The sequence below is a fragment of the Metopolophium dirhodum genome, chromosome 9 (assembly GCF_019925205.1).
Source record: "Metopolophium dirhodum isolate CAU chromosome 9, ASM1992520v1, whole genome shotgun sequence".
NCBI classification, from domain to species: domain Eukaryota; kingdom Metazoa; phylum Arthropoda; class Insecta; order Hemiptera; family Aphididae; genus Metopolophium; species Metopolophium dirhodum.
The window spans coordinates 11,263,676-11,287,608 of NC_083568.1; the positions used below are offsets into that span (position 1 = coordinate 11,263,676).

Sequence of the window (23,933 nt, forward strand, 5' to 3'; positions counted from 1 at the left end):
GCTAAGTTTACGTATATACATAGACAACCGTAAAAACCAACGTTTAAACCACCATGAGTGTGTCTGAACGTGTGCGGATAAAGCCACTTCAGCATCGCACAATTTAATCAGAGTTTTTATACATAATATTATAAAGAATAGAGCAAAAAACGTACAGCATTAAAATATGATAATGTGGCCCAGGGGTGGTGGATCTAGGAATGAAAGGGAGGATGAGCTAGTTTAAAAATACGTACCTTAGATGAAGTCATATAAATATAAATTAAATAGTCGAGTTTTAAAAGAAATGATAAACTATAATAACATACATAAAATATTGTCGGTACAAACTGTTATAGAGACTAAGGTACCTACACCTTTTTTTTTCTTTTAAATTAACTAATATAAACGATAAAAGCACCTTTGAAATATTATCTGAAGGCTTCAGTTTTCCCAGCCCCTACTTAGTATCTGCGCACCTGGTTCACGCATAATTAATATCATTAAAACTATTTTAAATTGTAATATTTGTAATGCAGTGAGTAAAATAATTGTTGTATAAAGTATAGGCCGATTATTGTTTGCCTCGCAGATACGTTTTATCGGTGGATAGAATTTGATCGGTAGGTATTAAATATTTAATCAATGGTATAATACTGCGCATCTAAATGAATAATAAAAAAATAAGACATTTTATTTAAAGTGTAGGTATTTGCAGGTTATTTCTAGTAAAATTAATTATAAAACAAGAAATAATTATAACCACGTACAACAACAAATGTTGAAACGTAACGTCGGTACCTATAATAGTAGATATATTATTGAATTAAAATACATAATTTAGATTAAGTAAATTACTTTTAATAAATTATATAAATCTCAGCCATATACGGTCTAGTATCAAATAAATCCTTAAGAATATTGATCAACGCATCCTGCAGCATATAACCAAGGAGATTAGTAATGCAGTTGCTACCCAAAAACATTGTGTTGGGTATAACCTCACTACGGTAGGTAGGTACCGCAAAGATTTTGAGATTAAACATTTAAAAGTACTTTAATATTTTGAATCACTAATAATTGGAATCACAATTAAAAAGGAAGACGAGACTCGTTTATTCATGTTAAATTATATATATTATGTATTTAACGATTACCTATTGTTATCGTAAAATGTGGTTCGCATTTCTTACAAGTTATGCTGAACATAATAATATTAATAACATAATAATAGTTGTATAAATAACGTTTATTTGATATTCAATAAATTATGAAAAGCTAAAATAGTTACATTGTTTTTAATTGAAAGGTTACAAACTTATATTTTTTGCACAATATACATTGTCTAATACCAAATAAAAAGTGGTTCTTGTTAAAACAAAAGTGTATAGTGCAGGGAATTAGGGACACTATTCTATAATACTGACATCTTTAAAAATACAATATTAAAAGTTATAATTTACTATTATTTTGTTAATAAGCAATATTATGGCAAAGCTATCATGCTATATATTATGTGAACTTATATTAATTTATTGTTTAATAAGCTATTATTTGATATTATTGTTGTACCACGAATATAAGAAAGAATACAATTTATGAACAATTAATTTACTAACTATTAGTAGATATTAGGTATTATAGAACATATCAATATTAAAAACAAAAACAATTGATAATTTATATTACCCAGGACCTTGACCTTATTTTTCTCAGTTTGGTGCATAATAAACTAGAAACACTTTTATGCGTAAGAAATTAAATTTAAAAAAATAAGCAAATAAAAATACCTCTCCAACATCGTTATTATATTTTTATCATGGTGTCTATTTAATGTTATTGTTTAATTATGTCACCTAGTTAATTAGAACCTCGGAAAAAACAATTTAAATTTTAAGTAACAAAAATTGCTCTCTATGTCTTACAAAATCCAAACGGTGTATTATGATGTGAAGTGAAAAGTGTAAGAAGTATAAAGAAGTTTAAAAACAAACTTTCTGAAGTTTATAATCAAAATTTGTAAACGGTTGAAAGAATAAATTTGTAATATATTAATACCAGATTTGCTTATTGACGAGAGAATATAAAATAAACCCTGAAAAAGATTATCGGGATTACCGGGCACAGCTGTATTACATATTTTGTTTAGCGAGTCATTATCAATCAGCACATTCAAAAAATGATTCCGTGCGGATTTTGATTAAAACCACTCGTCCACGCTCGCTATTTCTTTATTTTTTCATCGCTTCGATTATAATTGCTCCTCACGCTTAAGAAAACAACCACTTAATAAATGGAAAAAACGCATATTCCTTTGAATGTCAAACATGACATTTTTAAAACACCGCTCGTTTCATCAGAAAATATATTCAGAGAAATAATTTTTAAAAAAAAAACATTATGGTAAAACCAACTTTATTCTCCAAATCTAAAATACATTTAAATTGCTCCTACACTTCATTAAACTGACAATATTTACCTCTCACTATGTGGAACCTACGCATTGATAAATGTATTTCAAAATTATAAGTCTTATTGTGCTAAATGCGTAATATGTATTTGAATAAAATCGATTTTGGGCGCAGCTAGTACAATAGTTTAAGTAAGAAAATTAAATTTGTATGTATTTATACATAATATTACAGTTTATACTTAAAATAATAAGTAGTTAAAACGTAAATAATAACCACCAACAACTAACTTTAAGTAACAATCAATAGTTTATAATATGAATAAATTTCTTTCAAATTAAATCATTCAACTGCACACTCAGATAATAAGTTTTGGGTTACAGAGTAAAATACATTGAGTCCTATATAATACGACTAAAAACATTTAGTTACTAGAATTACTATATAATAAATATGAAATAGCTAGTGACATTTATTTATATGGACTTCGGACACATTCAAGACCATAGAATTAATGGGAATTTTGGTGATAAATGATCATGACGCCATCAAATATTGAACCAACAACATAAGTATTTTAGTGCTTTTCAGCAGAGACGACGGTTTATCCAAAGCAATATAAATACCAAAGACATTCAGCTCAAGAAAATAGTCGTTTTGAACTACTTGCTTAGCATATTATTAACTGCACATTAAAAAATACCAAACACTACAAACAAAGTTATCCATAATGCACATAATGTAATTAATGAAACGAAAAATTAATATATAAATCACTTTCTAATGGGTCTCGCCCACATCGAGATAATAGAAAGCCCAACAATCAGATGAAACAACTAATGAATCACTTCAGCTGTAGCATGTATATACATATATATATACCTATGAACACTCTACTTTTACGACAGTATGGAGTTATTAGCATAATATTATACCACAAACTACCACGATATATCGACAAAATTTGTTTTAATGAAATACGAAACAGGAATTTGGTGAGCCACTGACCATTGTAGGCGTGGAATTAATATTGTTGTTCGATGATAACATAAACTATTGAATCTAAAAAACTGCTCTGATCCTATCTATAAAGTGGTGCCGTATAAAACTTTATGGTCGCAACTTTATTGACATTCCTGTTATTTTATCGATCTATGAAAACATTTCAAATTCTTATAACAATAATTAATCAAAAACAGCGTGAAGAGTTAAAAAAAAAAATAGAACCGTTTTAGCCAAATATCAAACAATTTCAGAAATGTTTTTAAAAGAAGAATAATATTATTATGATTACTAATTTTAAAACAATACCTGTACGATAAAAAAAATATCATTGAATATTATGTTGTTCCAAAAATTCTATGCGTCATATATAATCTAAGAAATACAGTTTAATTTAAACACAGTTACTCTGTTGTATAATAAAACATTGATATATTATTATTCTTTACAATAATTTTCAATTATTAATAATATTATATAGGTATGTACATTACAAACACAGACTATATTATGAAATAGTATGTCTTACAAATGTTATAAATTATGAAACATTCTTATTCAAAATTAATATAATCTCCAAAACGACTTTTATTTTATTTTTAAATTCTTTTTGATTAAGAATATAATAACATTAAGAATAAAAAAAGCCCTATGCAAATTCAGACATAAAAAAACAATTGTTTTTCAACAAAAAAACTCTGGTATTATATATGCATAACCGTTCTGCATTTTGTTCTGACATAATATTGTACTTCGCTTTACTATATTTTATTTCTCTTATTATAGATCAATTAAATATCTTTCATGCAAGATTTGTTAAACCCTACAGATGTATTTAGCCAAAAGGATAAGGGTGCCGGTTTTTCCAATATTCCGCAATTCCATACAATTTGTAAATAATATTTTACATTTTAGTTAGTACTAGTTTTTTTTTTTATTTATTTTTTAGTAAACTTAATTTTGTTAATATTAATAACATAATAACATAATACGTTTGGTATTTTGTTGTAAGCTCAATAAATTTGGTTTTTTTTTCGAATTTTATATATTATATAGAAAAAAAGGATAAAGCCAATTTGTGTAGGTATGGTTAGGTAGGTATGGTTCCAACTTAACCTGGAAGTCCAGATTTCCTTGTGTATTATGAAAGTTTTAAGTCACACGTCTTATATCTAACAACAAATGAGGTTTGTAAAGAAAAATTATTTCAAATTGAAAACGGGAGCTAGATCTTTTCAAAAAACCTTTTTTTTATTTATTTACACCAATGACCTATTCTCATTTTCGCTTAATAGACTACAAATTATAAAAATTTCAAATATCATAGATTTTATAGGAGCGTAGATCCAAGAGAGAAAATAATAAACGCATCATTCTCCACAATGTTGATTTTAATTAAGACATTGGACCAGATGAACACAATTTCATTAATCAAATCGAATGGAAAATTAATTTTAAGATACAGCGAAGTGAAATGAAACAAAGAGTACTTATAAGAGCATGTTTACCCTCTTTATTTCCTCTTTTGAGTAGTTACTCCAATTTCTTCACATACAATTTTACAGCAAATATTTACATCAATTTTCTAAATAAGAATTTATTTTATATTTCAAGAAATTTTATAAATAATGAATAGCTTCTAAAAGATGGATACAAATTTGTGTACAACGTAGTTATTAATAAATAACTAAAATTGTATATTTGAATATTTGAGTGGTTGGTAGGTACTACAGAAACACAAAAATACAATACTTTCTATGCACGATAGTAAAGCAGCGGTTCTATTATGACAATTTGTAACTTGAATATTTAAAAGGAATATAATTTATTTATAAAAATATTATTTTACCATCTTAATATTCATATTGCTAAAATGTTATTTAAAGTAAAGATAATAGAGCTAAAAATGTATTATGTAAGTATATGTTTTTTAATATAATATTATGACCTTTTCTAATTTTAAATGCAATTTTTTTTTTTCATGTAATACCTAAACAAATATTATGTGTTATTTGTTTTACGTTTTACGAGTATAAATTCTAAATATTTATAATAATTCTTAAAGTTGGTACCTATTAAAATCATACATATCAATAAATATTAAGATAAACATTTTATTGACGTATTTCAACATTTATTACATTCTTAAAAGGTACCTAAATAAGGACAAAATTAAAATTCGTAAGAAAATATAGATGCATTCATATCAACTATGATATTATTATCGATATCTTCTACTGAACTTGCAATTTATTATTTTATTATTTTTTTTATAACTTTTTTAAATATATAAACCTTATACACACAATCCAGAGCATTAAGTCTCTTAATATTGTGTACTTGACTAATATAGTTCAATATAAATTATTAATAACTGTGCTGTATTGTACCTTTAACTCTGTAAATATTGTAATATAAATTTCAGAATTGTTGATAAATGGGATTTTTTTTAATGCATATTATAAACGTATAAAAATAGGAAAATTATATTGCAACAAGTCGACAGTTATATTACATTAGAAATTTAAAGGTACCTAGTAACATTGTTTGCCCATTTATATTCTATAATTTTCCGAGTGGTAAATAATAATAATTGTGAGTACACACCTTTAATGTTACCGCTTTACATATCTCTAATCATGTCAATAAAAGCACAGCACACAGAATTGATAAAATCTGTCCTGACAATCGTTACGAACTTTTGGCATTACAACTAGGTTTGCATAAATGTATTTATTTTATACTAATGAGAAAGCCGAAAACTATATAAAACCTAATATTATAGTTTCAATCGATAAATATAATGGCTTTTTAATATGTTGTTGTATCACTTCCATGTCTACTAGGTATACTACTACTCGAAAAAGTGTTCACGGAGAAAAAACTAGGTATTGTTAACACATTTCGTGAATAGAAACTTTTGACTTGACCATCCTACAAACGTTAATACTTAACATTAATTTCGAATCTACTAAAATAATTAAATAACACAAAACTATATCTGATGCTGAAGCGAATAAATCTACACGTTCGACCAGTACCTATCTGTAAATGTTCTGTACCAAACAAAATCGTCATATATGTTACCCACCAAAATACTTATCTGCAAACGTAAAAAGAATTACTGTTTCTATCTATTTCTTGTTTTAAAACATAATATTATAAACATGACAAGCAAATATGACTCGATATTATGGTCATTGTTATTTCATATATACATTATGTATTTTCTTAATTTAAAATATTATAAAACAATAAGAACATGAAAGTTAAAATCGATAAACACATTAAAAAAATGACTAAGATTAATCAACTTTTAGCTTCAAAAAGATTCCATACAGAAACTCACAAGCAATTAACTTTCAATTAAATGCATTGTCATATATTATTATGAAATGTCTATTTTTTTCTTATTCTAGTAAGTTTTCAATTACAGCAATTCCATCAAAACTGTTGAACTATTTTTTTGACGTACCTTTTAAAGCTCTATTATTCAAAATAATTGTTTTCTCTTGTAAACATCGCAAAGGTTAATATAATTATCCAAAACCCTTCTGAATCCATTAAAAACCATGATCATATAATTATTCTGAAATCAAACGTATTTTTCTCAAAATAATTTTATGGTAACTCTACTAATTGTACTAGCATATTTTATTTATTATTGCAAGTTATCTATAATAATTATACTACCCATTTACCAATATTGTTCATGAATTATTCAAGAAAAACGATAAACCAAACTCATAAATCGTGTTATATATTTATCATAGGTATTGGTAATGTATTATAAGAATAATAATATGATTTATTTGAAAATTAATTTAAATCAAAATAAAACATTTAAAACAATACACATAAATTACTTATTATACCTAAATTAACATGGGGATACCGTACAGAATTACCAAATTTGTTGTCTTAAAAACTAAAATGTAAATGTAGTTACAACTGGGTTGTATGATATTATTATGATATTGTTATGGGTAGTATTGACTATTGTTATTTGTTAAGGAGTGTAAATTATGTAGAGTAGGTATAGATAGTGAAAATATTGCAATGTGCTTTGTGTTGTATCAAAGCTTTAAACGGCAAATTCAAAGCCGATTAATTTATTGAATTACAACTATACATATAGATTATATAAGTATTTTTTCGTTGTGGTATTGCCACACGGGGGCTCAATATTTACTCCTATAAAAGTATAATTACAATTATTTTTTTTTTATTGATCGTGAAGCCCGGCAACTATGGCCATTAGCTGTTTGTTTTTTGTTTGTAGGGGAGGGAACTGTAGGTTTAACACGTGTGTGTAGTTTTTGGCAGATTTTTTAGTGGGCACCCGTGGGTATCTGCCATGCCCGGGTGGGGGATGGCGGCACTTATCTCCGGACACCGTGACTTGCCCGAAGAAAAATGCCGCCCATGAACCGAGGTTTGAACCAGCGTCGGTGTGCGTCACAACCGACGCCTTCGTCCGCTCGGCCACTCCCCCCTACAATTATTTATTTAAGTATACAGTATATTATTTTCTATAGTTGAATTTTTCAAATAACAGTTTCCTAATCAATGAAAATAATATGTACCTATTAAAATATACTTTGTAGGTAATTCATATTTGTAACACGTCGAACATTTAGTTTTAAAAAACAGTATTAAATGCTACAATTCATTTAATTTCAATTAAGCTCTAATCTTATACAAAAAAATTAAGGGCTATTCAGTATAATATGAAATATACGTTTTCCAAATTTAATGACTGCATAAAAAATGTAATGTTTTATGAATTATACACGTTTAATTTTAAGATTAAAATTAAAATTATAGAACTGATTTTATCAATACCCACTTAAATACTTCTAGACAGGTACTTTTAGGTACCTATAAGTAAGTTAAAAAAATACTTTTAAGCTACAACTTTATACACGGAATATTAATCTACACTGATGATAGTTTTAAAACAATAGTTTAGCCGAATATAGAGATCAGCTGATATTGTGCACTTATTTCGCTTCACTCACCTTAAAGCAGTGTACTGTAGTCTGTATAGTGTATATAGTTCTAAATACAATGGTAAATAATATAGAATTCAAAAGTTATTCTGAACAGAGCTCATTTAACAATAACTTTAACGGTTTTAAAAAAATTGCAATCAAAAACAGACTTTTTAATTTTTCGATGTCCGTCGGAAATTTTCCTTACGCTTAAAATGAATTGAAGAATTACCTCTTCGAGTACTATCGATACTTGATTTCTAAATTTTTCATACTCTACACAAAATTGTACGTTGTTTTCTTCAAATCGAAAATATGTTCACATAAAAAAAATATAATAATAAAAACATCATTGTAAAACTATTACGTTGCTCGCTTCACTTAGAATCTAAAATGTTACTAGAGTAAAAATCGGTTATAACAACGTTGGTAATGCACGACAAATAGGTTATATCAATATTGGTTGATACAATAAATCGGTCGTCACGACTCAAAGTATTATTGGTGCCGGAAAATTCATATAAAATACAGAGTGCCACAAGGTGTTTAATCCCGTTAATAACTTATTTACTAAGTACCTAATTTTATAGAATCTAATTTTAATTAAATTAAAAGAACAAAAATAATTAGGTATTGATACATAAAAGGCTTTAATTTAAATTACATGTGATATAATCTCTGTGTTGTATATGTCATTATATTCTCTGCATAAGGTTTGGCTCTTTGAGGAATTGACAAAGAATCGATGTCGTCTCTGTGTCGGGTGCTAGTATTTTGCATAGAACATTTTTTATTTATTTCAATATGTTTTTTATACTTTTTGTGTCATTTTAACATTTTTAGATTACTCAACTTGTAGACTTGATTCGTCTAAAAATGTTATAAGTAAGTTTATTAATTTATTAATTAATATAAAATATTAATTTTTTAAAAACCATATTGACACAGTATAAATAAAATTGGAAATTCTTATTGATATTGTATAGAATAATTAATTATAATTAACCTTATACATTTTTCATAAAACCAGACTGTCTATTTTTTTTCTTTTGGACGAAAAATAATTTTACTTAGTAATTACAAAGATATATAATACTAAATTAAATAAATAATAGAATCATCTAAAACCGTATTTATTGATTTTAAAAACAAGCTATTTAGAAAAAAAGTTTAAACTAGGACAAACATGGGATCTACCATCTTACAGCTACTATATTATCCTAAATTGTACACATATCTTTACAACAAAGTTTCGGGCAGGACAACATATCGGATAAAAGTGCCACTTATTACCGGCTCCGTCAGTATTATTAATCATTTAATCGTTATAAGAGGTTTCTGTAAACCATATTTATAATATTTCACCGAATATGGTAGTAATATATTTCTAACTAAAACCAAAGTAAAACAATATAATAGTTTTGCTACGAATTAAACTTTGGTCTATCTGTTTTTATTAACAATACAATTAATATATAAACTACGCTACTGTATTATTTATCATTTATAAGAACCGACTACTTTTAATATATTAAAATAATCTATTCTAATAGGTACCTAATAATAATTTGGATACACTGATTCAGGGTGCTTTGAAATAGTAGTTATTAATATAAATATGCATATCTGATGACATATGTAAAAAATAATTTCAAATTGTAATTATTTATTTGCATATAATAATAAAGTTAGTGAAATACCTATATAGTACATAAGTACCTAATAATTTTTAAATGTTTCTTATAAAAATAAGAATAATATAATATTGTGTACAAACATAACATACAATTTGGCGATTTCACTATTTGCAATTGGCAGAGAATGAAAACAAAAGACTTCCAAAGGATTGTACTGAATAATAATAAATTGCTGACCTCGTTAGTAGTTTCAAACGATTTTACATAAATATTTTGTTACTAATAACAAGTTGTAAACGGTATCTCAACATTGACGTTTTAGTGCCTTCTCAATAATATTTCATATTTGTGTAATAAGATGTACCTATATTATAGTATATACACTTACCTATTTTACGGGGAGATATTCGCCGATGACCACGGCAACTGATTTTTACTCGGTTAACACACACCACAGAGTTGGTCGAAATCAAATTCTCAACATCTTTCGGTGTGCAACCAGCTAAGCAAAACGCACACGCACATATACGCACAATACCAGCACTCAGGCGAACACGGGTGTTACGATCTATACCGCAACTGGACGGTGGCGTCGATCTGCGCGATCAGAAATATCATAATATTATTTTTATTATTATTATTATTATTATTATTATTAGTATTATTATATGATCATCAAAATAAAAACAAAAAACAAAACAAAACAAAAATCTCGCCTTACAGAGCCCTACCGACTACCCGGACTACGGTTCTAGCACTGCCGCCCGCAAATGGAGTACAAAATACCCCTTGCTACTCCGCGACCCCCCTCCGACCCCCACCGACCCCAACCCCCGTTATTGGGCGCTGGTAGCGCCCTGGTCCCCAAAGCGGGACTTGCGTGGAAACGCTTGGCGCGGGCAACACGTAAACGACGGCGCGGCGCCCGGCGATCTTCTGAGATTATATAGCCGGGCTACGCGAACACCAAAGCCACAAGGTGGTCGCTCATCGTGCCGTACGTGCAATCCGTCCACGTTGCGACTAAATCCCCCGTCGTATAGGTACCTATCTTTTTGCTCATTTATACTTCTTTTAAGTGCGTGTGTCACTGTGATGATAATAATAATAATAATATACACTACACGGTACTCCAAAGGTTATATGACATTATTTTTCAAGTGTTGAAACGTGAACTCTATTGTTTTAGTTACCTATACACTATATAGTCACAAAATAAATAAAGTGCCAATGGTGCACGGGACGTTATTATAGGAACCTATATGTGACGATGTACATGCACTACGAATAAGACGTAACGATAGACAATTTTCTTTGAACTATATTATTTTATATTTTTCTCCTAATATTGTGCCATAGTCCTAAGAAAATCATCCACCCAACTGCAAGGAAATTCGTTCGTAATATATTTCTGAAATCCTTGTTGTATAGTATGCCCAAAATATATTTACAATTTTACAATACATACTGTTGGTACGCCACTATAAAATACAATAATGTTCAACAATTTATTCTTTATTATTATTTCTTTAAACTAAACAACTTTTCGGTTATTTATTTATATTTGTATTATGGTTTCAGTATGAACTACAAGGTTATTCTATTATTTTAACAGTTTAGGCTTAGATTATTTATATTATACATATATGAAGTGATATTTACATTAGACAACATGGCCATTTATATTATTTATAACTTAATGCATTATAATATGTTTTTAAGCATTTAATTATAATTTCAAACGTCTGAAAATAAATTCATGTTTAATTTTAAATACTATGGAAAACAAAGAACGACTAAAAATCCTGTTTAGAAAGTGTTTTATCATTGCTTTTGGGTTAAATCTTAAAAATAATAATACAATACTAAGTTGGGCCAAGATTGTCAAGAAAAACATGTGCTGAACAACGATCGATTTACAATTTTTTTGAGAAAGTACTTCTTAATATTTTTTTCTGAAAAAAACGATATTTAAATTAAATTAAATTAAAATTTAAGAATAACTCTATAGGAATTGGATGGATAACTGGAGTGAATGTATTTTGATTTAAAAGCACTGTAGATAAGCAAGTATTCTGATTCAAAAAATAAATATGATTGAAGCTTGATACCCATTTAGTTCCATTGTTTTCAAAATGTTAAGTGTTCAGAAGAAATAATTCACTTGAAACTATTTTCAAAATGTATTAAATATAATTATGTGTATATTAGTAGGTATCTTGTATTTAGACTTCTGTTTTTAATACAAAAATGTGTATTAAAACGCTAGCGAAAGCATAAAAACTTTTACCTAACCTAGACGCAATTTATAATCAATAGATAGATATTATTATCGTGACATAAAACAATTGAGACATTTTTACAACCGAAAAATTGAATAACATATTTTGTGAAACACAATATATATGTAGCTGGAGATTAGACTCGAGCATAATATTTAATTTTAATTTTTTACAACTTCAACAATTGTATACCTATCATATCATTATATTTTTTTAATAAATAATGGTTATTATATACTGCAGTTATACAAAATAACTAATCATAATATTCTGTCTTTAAAACAATAAATGAACAGTGTAGATGGATATTACTTTAGCGACTCGAGACAATTTATAACAAAAGACGCTGATATTCGAATGTTTAATGGTTTAAATGTTTAATAGGTATGTCATTGCTAGGTGTGCCATAATAATTAACCCAGTTTTAACAATGGTATGATAATAAAAAAAATAGATTAGTACTAACTCGTAGTATAATGATCAGGGACGTCTGCAAAGATAATCATTTCAGTGGGTCCAACAAATTTAACGAATTTGAAATCTTTTAAATTGGTTTTATTAAGCCTAATCATTAAACATTGCAACAAATAATGAAATCATCATAAATGTTGTCTCATAATTTTTTATTTGGATTTTATTTTATTAATTTATTGGAATACCTTTAGCTTTCTTTTTTCTTATCCCATAATATGAACTATGTGACGAGTTGTAATTATTTAATAATAGTAAAGATATAAAAACATAACTTTTACCCTACTTTTTATATAAAATATATAATAAACTAATCATAGTAACCATTTCATCTATTCGAAAACATGAAACTGTAATAAAATGTTGGATTTAATGAACCTATGTAATGAATATTTACCATACAAACAAACGAAACAGAGTTTTATATAAAATACAATTTCATTAAAATTGTGTTAACATACCTAGATATATCTTATTTTTACTTTAATTAATCTTATAGGCACCTAAACTTATTTAAATTGTATTCACATAATATGTCATAATATTGTCGTACAAACTCTTTATTTATTATTGTTTATTAAATGTGTTATTGACAGTGATATTATTTTTAAACGTTACATTTATGGCGACTCTATTGATTATAATATACGACAACTATAAATTATAATTATAACAACTAGATATTTTTCATAATCATTATATAGGTAATGCAATCGTAAAAATCATAAAAAGAAAATATATAAGTACTAAGTACTTAAGTACTATTGTAACTTTCTTTGCCAATAACATGAGTAAGTACCTACATAATGTACCGGGTGATACTTTTAAAATAAGACCCTCGTTATTTTGAAAACTATTAATATTTTTGAAATTATTTTTCTTACGTAATTTGAAGTCATTACGAATACGTCATTACTATAGTAATAATTATTTTAAATTTTTACTTTTTGGAAAGACAACAAATCGATTTTATTGAAAACGGTAGGTACTTATTGCGTAAATATTCCAATCTTTTTTTAGTGTTTCTCGAGTATACTTATTGAACTTTTGACCCCTCGAAGAACAACAAACTAGATACAATTGTAAACCAGAAACCACCCTCAATATTAAAGATAAAAACATTTTTACTGGCTTAAAAAGTGCCTTCAGACAAAAAATTAATCATCATTGTAAAACCAATAGATTCATCGCTTCGCTCAGAATCTAAAATAACGTAAAAAACTAGAAAATTTATCGGATATTAGTTTTTGACAATAAACATTTTGTTATGACTTATGTTATTGTAATTCAAAAATAAATAATGGTAGATACTATAAATATACACAAATTAAATAATATTTGAAATACAGTCATGACTTTTTTTATATAAGAAACCATATCTGTATATGATACCTACAGTTTTAAAATTCATCAAAATCAAATTTGTAAAAATAATACATACAATTTTTAATCTTAATACCTATGGCTTGACATTTTAATACAAGATTCCAGAAAGTTTTTCTAAGTTAAATTATTTTTTTAAATGCTTAGTGACTTTATGAATGACTGTTTGAATTATTGGGATTTTATATTTCAGATATTCAAACATAGAATAATGATTTATTCTCAAACGATTTTTATTATTTTGTTCTAATTAATAATATTTTTATTTTAAAAACTTGAAACATTCCACCATTTCTTAAATAATAATTATTTTTTAGACGCAATGAAACTCTCAATGTATTGAGACTAATTTTAAGTTATTTTTACCATGAACCGATTCACACCATACTTGGTATATATAATAAAATATGGAAAACATTATTTTTATCTACCATATATAATATGAATATAAAAATTACCAATATAAATGAGGCTGTAAGTATGAATATTACCATCGAACATTACAGTGACCTACTCAATTACGAGGTACATGCCTCATACATAGCTACTCTACTATACAGCAGAGCTTCATCCCTAATTTTTTTTTTTTTTAATTTTACCCACAACATTATTAAAACATTTATTGGTTTTATATCATATCAAAACATCTATATTTTGGAATACTTATAAAATTATCTGTTCAAAGTTTTAAAAAATATGGCGTGTTTCTATGGGTTGCAAAGCACTATCATCGTTCTATAAATTTCTACAATCAACTGGAAACACTTACTTCCATACTAATAAAGCTTAATCAACGGTTTATATAAAAAATATCAGTATAATTTTGTATTATTATTATTATTATTATTTACTGTCTAATTTCATATTGGTTTAGTTGATTTTCAAATTTGAAAAATACCTATTTATTCTAGTACAATATGATTGAATGTGGTCCTATACTACGATAGGTAACTGTTAAACTCTACATTCTCAAAACTATAAACAAGTCACGATAATAACAGATAAGATTAAATCACAACGTAGGAATATTCAATTTGTTTAGGTACGCGTTACACCTAATAAATAAAACAATATATTGTTTTCGCTTTTAAAATATTGTACACCTTGAGTAAAACGCAACCTAGTTTCAGGCACTGTAGTAGTACTCTCCTCTACATTACAATCAATCAACTTTATATTGCAACGAGTGTACGACCGGACACTCGGACACTGTGTTCTTTCTACCGCTGTCGACCTCCGTTGTCGTTTAATGTCGGATCAACGTGCGCAAGTGTGGTTTCGTGTATATTTGTTCAAATTTTTTTTTTTTTTTTAATAATATTTTGTGATATTTCATGGACAATAAACCTGTGGCATAACTGATTTAACAACACCGAAATAATTCAATTGTACCTACTTGCCAAGTAAGTAATTCAAAAATCTATATATTTTTTTATTGATCTTAATTATATCGGCTACGACCTACCTAGGCCATTAATTTTCGTAGTATATTGTTAACAGTACTGTTTATACTTCGACTAGGTTATGTAATTCAATTTTCTATAAGAAGTTAATGATTTTGATATTTTCGATTGAAGGTTAGTTTGTAAATTGTAATGCTTCTACTAATAATATTTAAGTAATTCAAAAAAATAAAATAATTGATAACAATTATTTAACTATTAATTGTAATATAATATAATATTATAGTTAATACAAAATAGTTTGGTGTATACAATTATTGTGATCAGTTAGTTATCATGACATCGAAATTAAATTAATAAAAATCGAAAATGTATCTTTAAGGATAAAACTAAAGTAGAAATATAAGATTTAGGACATAAATTCGTAGAATGATAATTCTTTGAATATGAATTGTACTATAAAATATGTAATGAACTATAAACATAGAGTGTGCAGATAATTTCTTTCTACTATATAACTATAAAAGTACGATAAAAGTCAATATATTTAACTTCTTGAGCTTCAACAAAAGTTAAATAAAGAAGTTTTATTTATTTTGAATTGTATACAAAATTAGAGGACTAAAATCTAGAATAAAAGGTTTTATAGTTAAAATATTTCAGTAGGTATCTAACCAAGCTTCATATCCAAAACAAAATACCTAATAATATAACATAATGCATATATTCTTGCATACCATTATTTAACGACCGATAACATTGTATTACGAGTATTCAGCCCTAGGGAATGAATTACAACATGGCTGGCATTTTGAAGAGAAAAAAAACGATATCGGAGATAATTAAACGATAAGCGTCGAACGGGATACAAGTACTGGTTCTACAGGTTTTTCTATTTCATTCGTGTAACCCATGATCTCGTGCTCATGTGATGAATACATGGCCATAGATAAAAAAAATAATAACAATAAAAATGCAAACGTTTAATATTCAAATATCCACTATTGACAAAAACATCTACCATAGATAAAATCACAAATTAAATGTATGACAAATAAGATAAATATTGAAATAAATAGTAAAATAATTAATTTGTATACAACAAGAATAGTAGGGTCCCTAATTACCTATCAATAACGTAATATACAGTACATTTATAAAGTTAATAAAAAACAAACTTATACCAATATTATTTGGGCGTACAATACTGTCAGATGAATAATGATTTCTTATTTTTATGCATCATATAATAATAATTCATTTAAAAATCTTGCTTCTACTTATAATAATAAGACTAATATATAGGTATTTCAATAAAAATAATAAGATATTACGCTAATTCAAATGCATTTTTATGGTTTATTGAAAAGTTTCAATATATTTATGATAAGTGCCCTTTTTAAAACAGTATTAGAAGACTCTTAAGTACCTACTGAACGTCCATTAATTTCATACCCCAACTTGTGTAGTAACCACAAAGATACAAAATAAAATTTAAACTATAAAGCACATTTTTCATAAATAGGTATGACTTAAAAATGCATGAACAATTTTTTAATAGAATAAAATAATTTAAAATTTTCGTAAATATATGCATATAGGTATACGTTACTAAAATCGTTTTAAAAATAAAAGTTATGGATTAAATCATAAATATATGTAATTTAATAAATAATAAAAAAAAAATATGCAGGTATTCACTTTTAATCTTTATATTTTATAATTATATATATATTATATTTATATAAGTATTTGACGTAATTAAAACATTTTAAATACAGGATAACTTTTTTCATTTACTTATCAAAACGTTACAATGTAACTATTCAAAATGTAATACTTTTTTTAACTTTTCTTATTAAAATTACCAGATAGCCAAAAAAACTATAGGATATAATAACATAATATTCCAACCGGATAAATAGGCTATCCCTCAATGAAAAAATAATAGACCTTATTATATATTATAATGAATTATATATTACTTATGTATTTATGTTGAGTAAAAAATAATCAATTTCTAAATATAAATATTGAGGAAAGTTCCATAAAACATTAATTTCACAAGTTAATTCCACCATGGATAACTTGACCGATAAAATCAAATCATTTCATTTTATTTTTCTAGTAAGATTAGTAAGATAAAAATAAGTTTCACATGATAAAAGTAGATATATAACAAGGTGCAGTACTACATAACCACAGTACGAATAAATACATAATACTAATTCCCTTGAACAAGTTCTCAGTATTCATCCAAAGGTTTTAAACGAATTTCATAAAAACAAACAACTTTTATTAAATATCAAATGAAATCCTTTGATCTGCTATTCCAGGTAAATCTCTAAACTATATTGAAAATAAAATTATTTCTTCATATCGTTTTATGATTTTTACTATTATTTATATAATATTTTAATTTTAAACAAATTTTTGACAATTTACCAATATAATAGTACTATTTGCTTATATATATCTACAGATGTACACAGCATGCTAACTCCCAGTTTTTCATTTAATAATGAATTTATTAAAATTCTAATTTTTGGAATTTTTAAGTATGCGTGAGGACTTTAATATTTTCAATTACCTACTTAGATTTTCATACCATTTTAGTAATGTCCCGTGATGATACCAACTTTATTTTCAAATGAGAAACACCCTTTTTTCGTATAAATTGCCACAGGACACTCCTTAAATAGTATAAAAAATAAATAATTGAAAATATGTCACTTAAGTATACTTACAGTTCCTAAATTCTTTATTAATAGAAAAAACGAGTGCATGCAGCTGCAAACAATAAGTTGTGACCCAAACCCAAGTCCCTCAGATTTTTTCAAATTACATGTGTTGTGTTCTATCGTTAACAAGAAAAGTACAAAGTTATATATTATATAACTTAACCAATAACTAATTACCAGTAAATTCGTTGGACACAAATCGTTTACTGCGGAGCATGCTCAGTGCACTCTGTATATTTAATTAATAGGGCTAGGAACCTATTGTGTAATATAAAATAATAAAATGTGCATTTAATTTTATAAAAATATGCTAAAATATTCAATAAATATATGATAAAATATACAATGAATTTAATGATCATTACCAAACCATCATTAGGTAAGGGTAGGGGATGAATTTTAAAATAAATTAAAAAAGTTACTTATGATACGTGACATTAGTTTCGGTAACTAACTCGGTGTCTTACTTTTACTTAAATCAATAGAATTTACAATTTACGATTGTATATTATATGCATTTTTACATCTTTATTTTGTCTATAACAAAATTATGAATTTTATGAAATTTTCATTTTTAGGAACGCAATATTACGTGATATCTATCTTTTTACACTACTTCCGTTAGTGAAATTTACCTGATGTACACTTTTGTGTTTATCTGTAGTCAAAATATAAAATAATATGCATTATAAATATTATAAATGTGCAAAATAAAAAAAAATAGATTACATTTTTTATCATTATGATATGATCCTGCAATCCGTAAACATTACTAACTAAATTTGTAAAATAACACTGCAAAAAATATAACAATGCAAAATCCTCGCCATATGTATAACTGCGCACAATTCTGTTTGAATAATCCAAGTATAGTACTATGGCCACTATGAAAATTAAAAACAAAAAAAAACTTTTCGATCAATAATTTTACATAATATTATAAATTTGTTTATATCTATAACATCTCTGAACACGCATCAAATTACGTATTATTATAATCCGAATTCCATATAATAACATTGACCATAATGAAGTGTCACCGATAGAAATATAGAATGATCCTTCGAACATTTGCATTCAGAGGACGTCATAACCGAATGTTTTGTCACCGTCTTAAAAACGTACTACAACATAGCAAATTTACGTTTTGCAGGACAAATTTTGTGATGTTAGCTTCAATATTAGAGTTAACTAACCCATTATCAGACTTAAAGGCAAGACCATTGCCTGTGTTTGTACCGTCGGTGTTATACGATATTTTACATATTCATAACTTGCTTAAAAATTCAAGCATCGTAAAAAAATAGACAAATGAACACAGATAATGTTTGTACTTATAAGTTTTATAATCAGTCAATTCACTTTAATATTAAAACTAACAACGCAAAATTGGTTCTGCTGGACGTAAATTTTCCATGTTGTACGTCTGTAAGACGGAGACCACATAATATATTATTATGAGGCCACGAGGGTGGACGTCGTCATCATAGTTTGTTTAATACGATTAAATTATATTATAATATATTCATTGAACATTTTCCCAATGCTACCTCCTGTATGTATTATTTTCACATAAAAGATGAAAAATACATCAACATTTAAAATTAATAATGTTCTTTATATTTTAATTCAAGTATGTCACATAATATAATCTAATGATTATATAGTAGGGTACCTACTAATTTATTATTAATGTATACAGTAGATTCGACAAAATTTCTAACAACATTAATAAAAAATACACGTAATGTCGGTTTCAAAACAGAAATCAATAGTGAAAACAATACTACTTTAGTATTCGTATGACAATATAACAACACATGACTGTGTATAACTTTGATTAATTATTAAAATCAGGCGATATAGGTATTACACAATACATACACATTTATACGTTTAAAAATAAGCTGAAAATCTTACCAGCATATGAAGAATAAAAATAAACACAACGATAATAATATAATATAGTCATATAGGCGTGTATCTAACTACCATGCAATACATATTATTATATTCAAATGTTCTCAGTTTATGTAAGATGCATATTTTACGATTGGGTTTTTCGTGCATTTCGGTAGCTGGTAAGTACTGTGGCATAATAATTATTCGATAAAAACATTACAACTAGAGGGCTAATACTACAGACCTTCGTGCAATGATATTTATATATAGATATACTACCCAAGACGTTTCACATATACCTCGAACCATTAAAATTTAAAAAATATTTTTTTAAAAATTAAAAATAATGTGGCCAATGAGTAAAAAATAAATTAATAGTAGGTAATCACTTAAATAATAATATTCCAACCAGATTAATTTGTAAGTTTTGGTGATCACTACAAATTTGACGCTAAGTAAAAATAGAAAATCAAAGTGATACAATCAAAATGAAACTCATAAATATTAAGTCAGGTATTTGAAAATTCAAAATATCACATTCTCCGATCAATTGAATTTATAATTTTATATTACCAATTTAAAATCCTATAGACATCACTACAATATTTTATCAGAGGATTATATTACTTTTTACGATAATATTGATACGTAAATACGCCTGGTATCGACTTGGTCTTATTGATTTCACCAACTTGATATTGATACCAAAGACCAAACAACTGAAGATCAGATTGCACAGTATAAAAATATACTTATAAATGACGTGCTAATATACAACTATTTAAAAACAAAATGAATTAAGTGTATTCAATAAGATTATTATGCTTCAGAAATGTTATTATGAAAAAGTTATTATTTTCTTTAATAAACTTTTCAACTTCTCTTAATTTTCTCAGGAAAAATACAAAACGTTAAACAGCACGACATGTAGGTAATTTTTTTGAACTATAAAGAATATTTAGTAATTAAACGTAAAAAATATAATTACATTATACTATTTTATCAAACCTACTTATTTTAAAACCTAGGTAATCTGAAAAAACAATTTAAGAAAATTGACTAGTAGGTACCCCTAACAATAATATTACGTAGAGAAGTTTGGGTTTTTAAGGTTTAATATTGTTAGAATCAACATCAAACATCAAACGTTATTACTTACTAATTTTATTAGATTCTTAGGTCAGAAAACAATAATTTTAATATTTCAGTTCCAAAAATATCATCATTAATTTTGGAAATTACAAATTGCACGCCTTATTCGATTGTACATTTGGAGTACTCGTTAAACAAAAAAAATAATAATTAAAACACTGCTATATTATCTGAGTACTGCATTACGCATTGTATAATATGTAACATCAATAATTAATTAAGAGCTGTAAATAATTAACAATACCTAAATGTTACTTTTTTCATTCCTTTCATTGAAAAAATATAAAAAAATACAAAAACTGAAATGAAAATTAACTTAAATACACATTCGATTTGAAATGAATTGAACCGATGTAAAAGAAAAAAAATATGAAGAGTATTAAAATCTGCCTAGGTAATTGGTTTTTTAAGCAAATTATTTTTTTTACGAATTTCATTTTAAAATACTAAAAAAAAACTATAATAAGAAACGTATCAAAATCAAACAAAACTAGTGTGTTTTGGTCCAATATTACACATCAAAACACTAATATTATATCTAATAGCCAAACATCTACTAAAACAAACCAGTGTAAACAATTTCCTCTTTTTAGTTATTAAAATAATAATATAGTTTACTAAGTTTGCTTATAATAATTAAATACTAAGTTAAATAGTTTGAAATTTGCATGTTTAAAAACATTTTAATTATATGTGCGAATCATATTTCAGAACAATTTTTACCATTTAGTACAATATAATAACTTTTTTAAAGTAATAAAATAAATTACATTATGAAGATGGTAAATATTTTTAATTTTTAGAATGAACGTCCTTTGTTTAAAATTACGTCGTAAACACCAAGTATGGACTCCAGAAATGACCGAAAACATCAAACATTCAAAGGCGTAAGTTATTCATTTTTTGTATTTAATATTTTCAAATATATAACCAATAGCGTTTAGAGCTTGAGAAAAGAAATACAATTATATTTAATTTTAATACTTTCATTCAAAGTCCTTATTATTCATAAAGTGTAAGTGGTCTCACTGTCTCAGTGTTAAATTTATTTTTCAAAAAATGTATATTTTTAATAAGTATCAAGCTTTTATACTATAACTTCATCGCTACCACTGTGGAAGTATGTTTTGGATGAAAGCTGATGAAAGGCTACCATATGACATTTTAAATAAAATGGCGTGATTGAACCTAACCAGAAATTGTTTGTATTTAATAATGACTATTATTATTTATCATTTTTGTATAACGTTTTAGAAGTGTCATGATTTAATTTTGTTGTGCCAAAAAGTTCTTACTAATATGCATAAAATATTTAATTTATATTTGAATTAATAGTTATATAGTTCTATTTACAGACATAGTTTTAGCAAAATCGTATTATCAAAGGTAATGAATATCTTAATATATTTGCAATGTCCCCATATTGTAGGTACAATGTACATACATAGTATTATTGTTATTGCTTCGAAAAATTGTTTTCAATTTCTTAGATAATATACTACTTATTCTACTATGTCTATATATACTAATATGCGACAGGTCTCATGAAAGTTTCTTATTAAATATATGATTGTAGATATAAGATTCTGTAAGTCTTACAAAAAATAATTAAGGTTTTTATAACATTTTATTAAAAAAAAGCTTATATTTTTAAACAAGTTTTTAATTTACTTTAAAATATTTGTTTTTCCTTCATTTAGTATATAATACATATTATTACCTATAGACATTAGCTTGCCACAATATAATCACTAAATATAATGTAGATGTTGTACTTGTAGCTCTGTATAAATAATACAACTATTGTAGTTCTTTCTTGATTATCCTAGTTAGTATTTATTATTTAATACGATTCACAAAAGATACATACGTTTTAAAATAAAATTAAGTAACTTAGTTGGTTTTGTCAAATAAAATAATATTATTTTCAGAGGTAGGGACCTACATTAATAAAATGTTAGTTGACTAACAAAAATATACTAACTAAAATCTACCATATGGCTACATAACCCTCAACCTTATACTAACAAGTAACATATTATAATATTATATTATATACACAAAACAGATAATATCTGGTTATTAAAAACGTATTTATAATTTGTCTATTATATAAAATTGGTTAAGCAAAAATCGGTAATACAATATATTTTATAGAAAATACAACCAAATAGGTACTACTTTGTTTGTAAAAGCCACCTATGTCGATTATTTTATCTATCTACACACCTAGAATATATACCTATTCATATTCTGACAAATACAATAAAATTATTTTTAATTATAAAATTATTTTCCTGCTCAACTTCAATCATACTTTATGTCGATTGTATATATTATATTATATTATTATGTATAATGTATGTACTAGATATGTAATATATCAATTGTACAATGTAATCACTACAATACATATAGTACCTATACACATTTTCCCAAGACATTTCTTAACAATACATATGTTGGTACTTATTATACACTTGTGCCTAACAAGTTTATTTTTCCACAACAAAACCATTGTGGTTTACCGCAAGTTTTAACGTACACCGCGAACATTTTCATATTAACTTTCGTTG

At 26.1% G+C, this 23,933-nt stretch overlaps 2 protein-coding genes across 5 annotated transcripts in view; one reads left to right on the plus strand and one right to left on the minus strand.

Annotated features, from left to right (window-relative positions):
• LOC132953095 (cationic amino acid transporter 2) overlaps positions 1–10,829 on the minus strand; it is a 108,061-nt gene extending 97,232 nt beyond the window's left edge. The window contains exon 1 of the mRNA XM_061025664.1: positions 10,412–10,829. The gene's annotated coding sequence lies outside the window, so the exon portion shown is untranslated. The remainder of the gene's footprint in view (positions 1–10,411) is intronic.
• Positions 10,830–15,365: 4,536 nt separating this feature from the next.
• LOC132951860 (cordon-bleu protein-like 1) overlaps positions 15,366–23,933 on the plus strand; it is a 96,599-nt gene continuing 88,031 nt past the window's right edge. For 3 of the 4 annotated variants that reach the window (XM_061023873.1, XM_061023876.1, XM_061023874.1), the window contains exons 1-2: positions 15,366–15,562; positions 22,161–22,244. In XM_061023873.1, the coding sequence (XP_060879856.1) occupies positions 22,162–22,244 (83 nt within the window). In that variant the 5' untranslated portion in view covers positions 15,366–15,562; position 22,161. The remainder of the gene's footprint in view (positions 15,563–22,160; positions 22,245–23,933) is intronic. The other variant, XM_061023877.1, reaches the window with a different exon arrangement.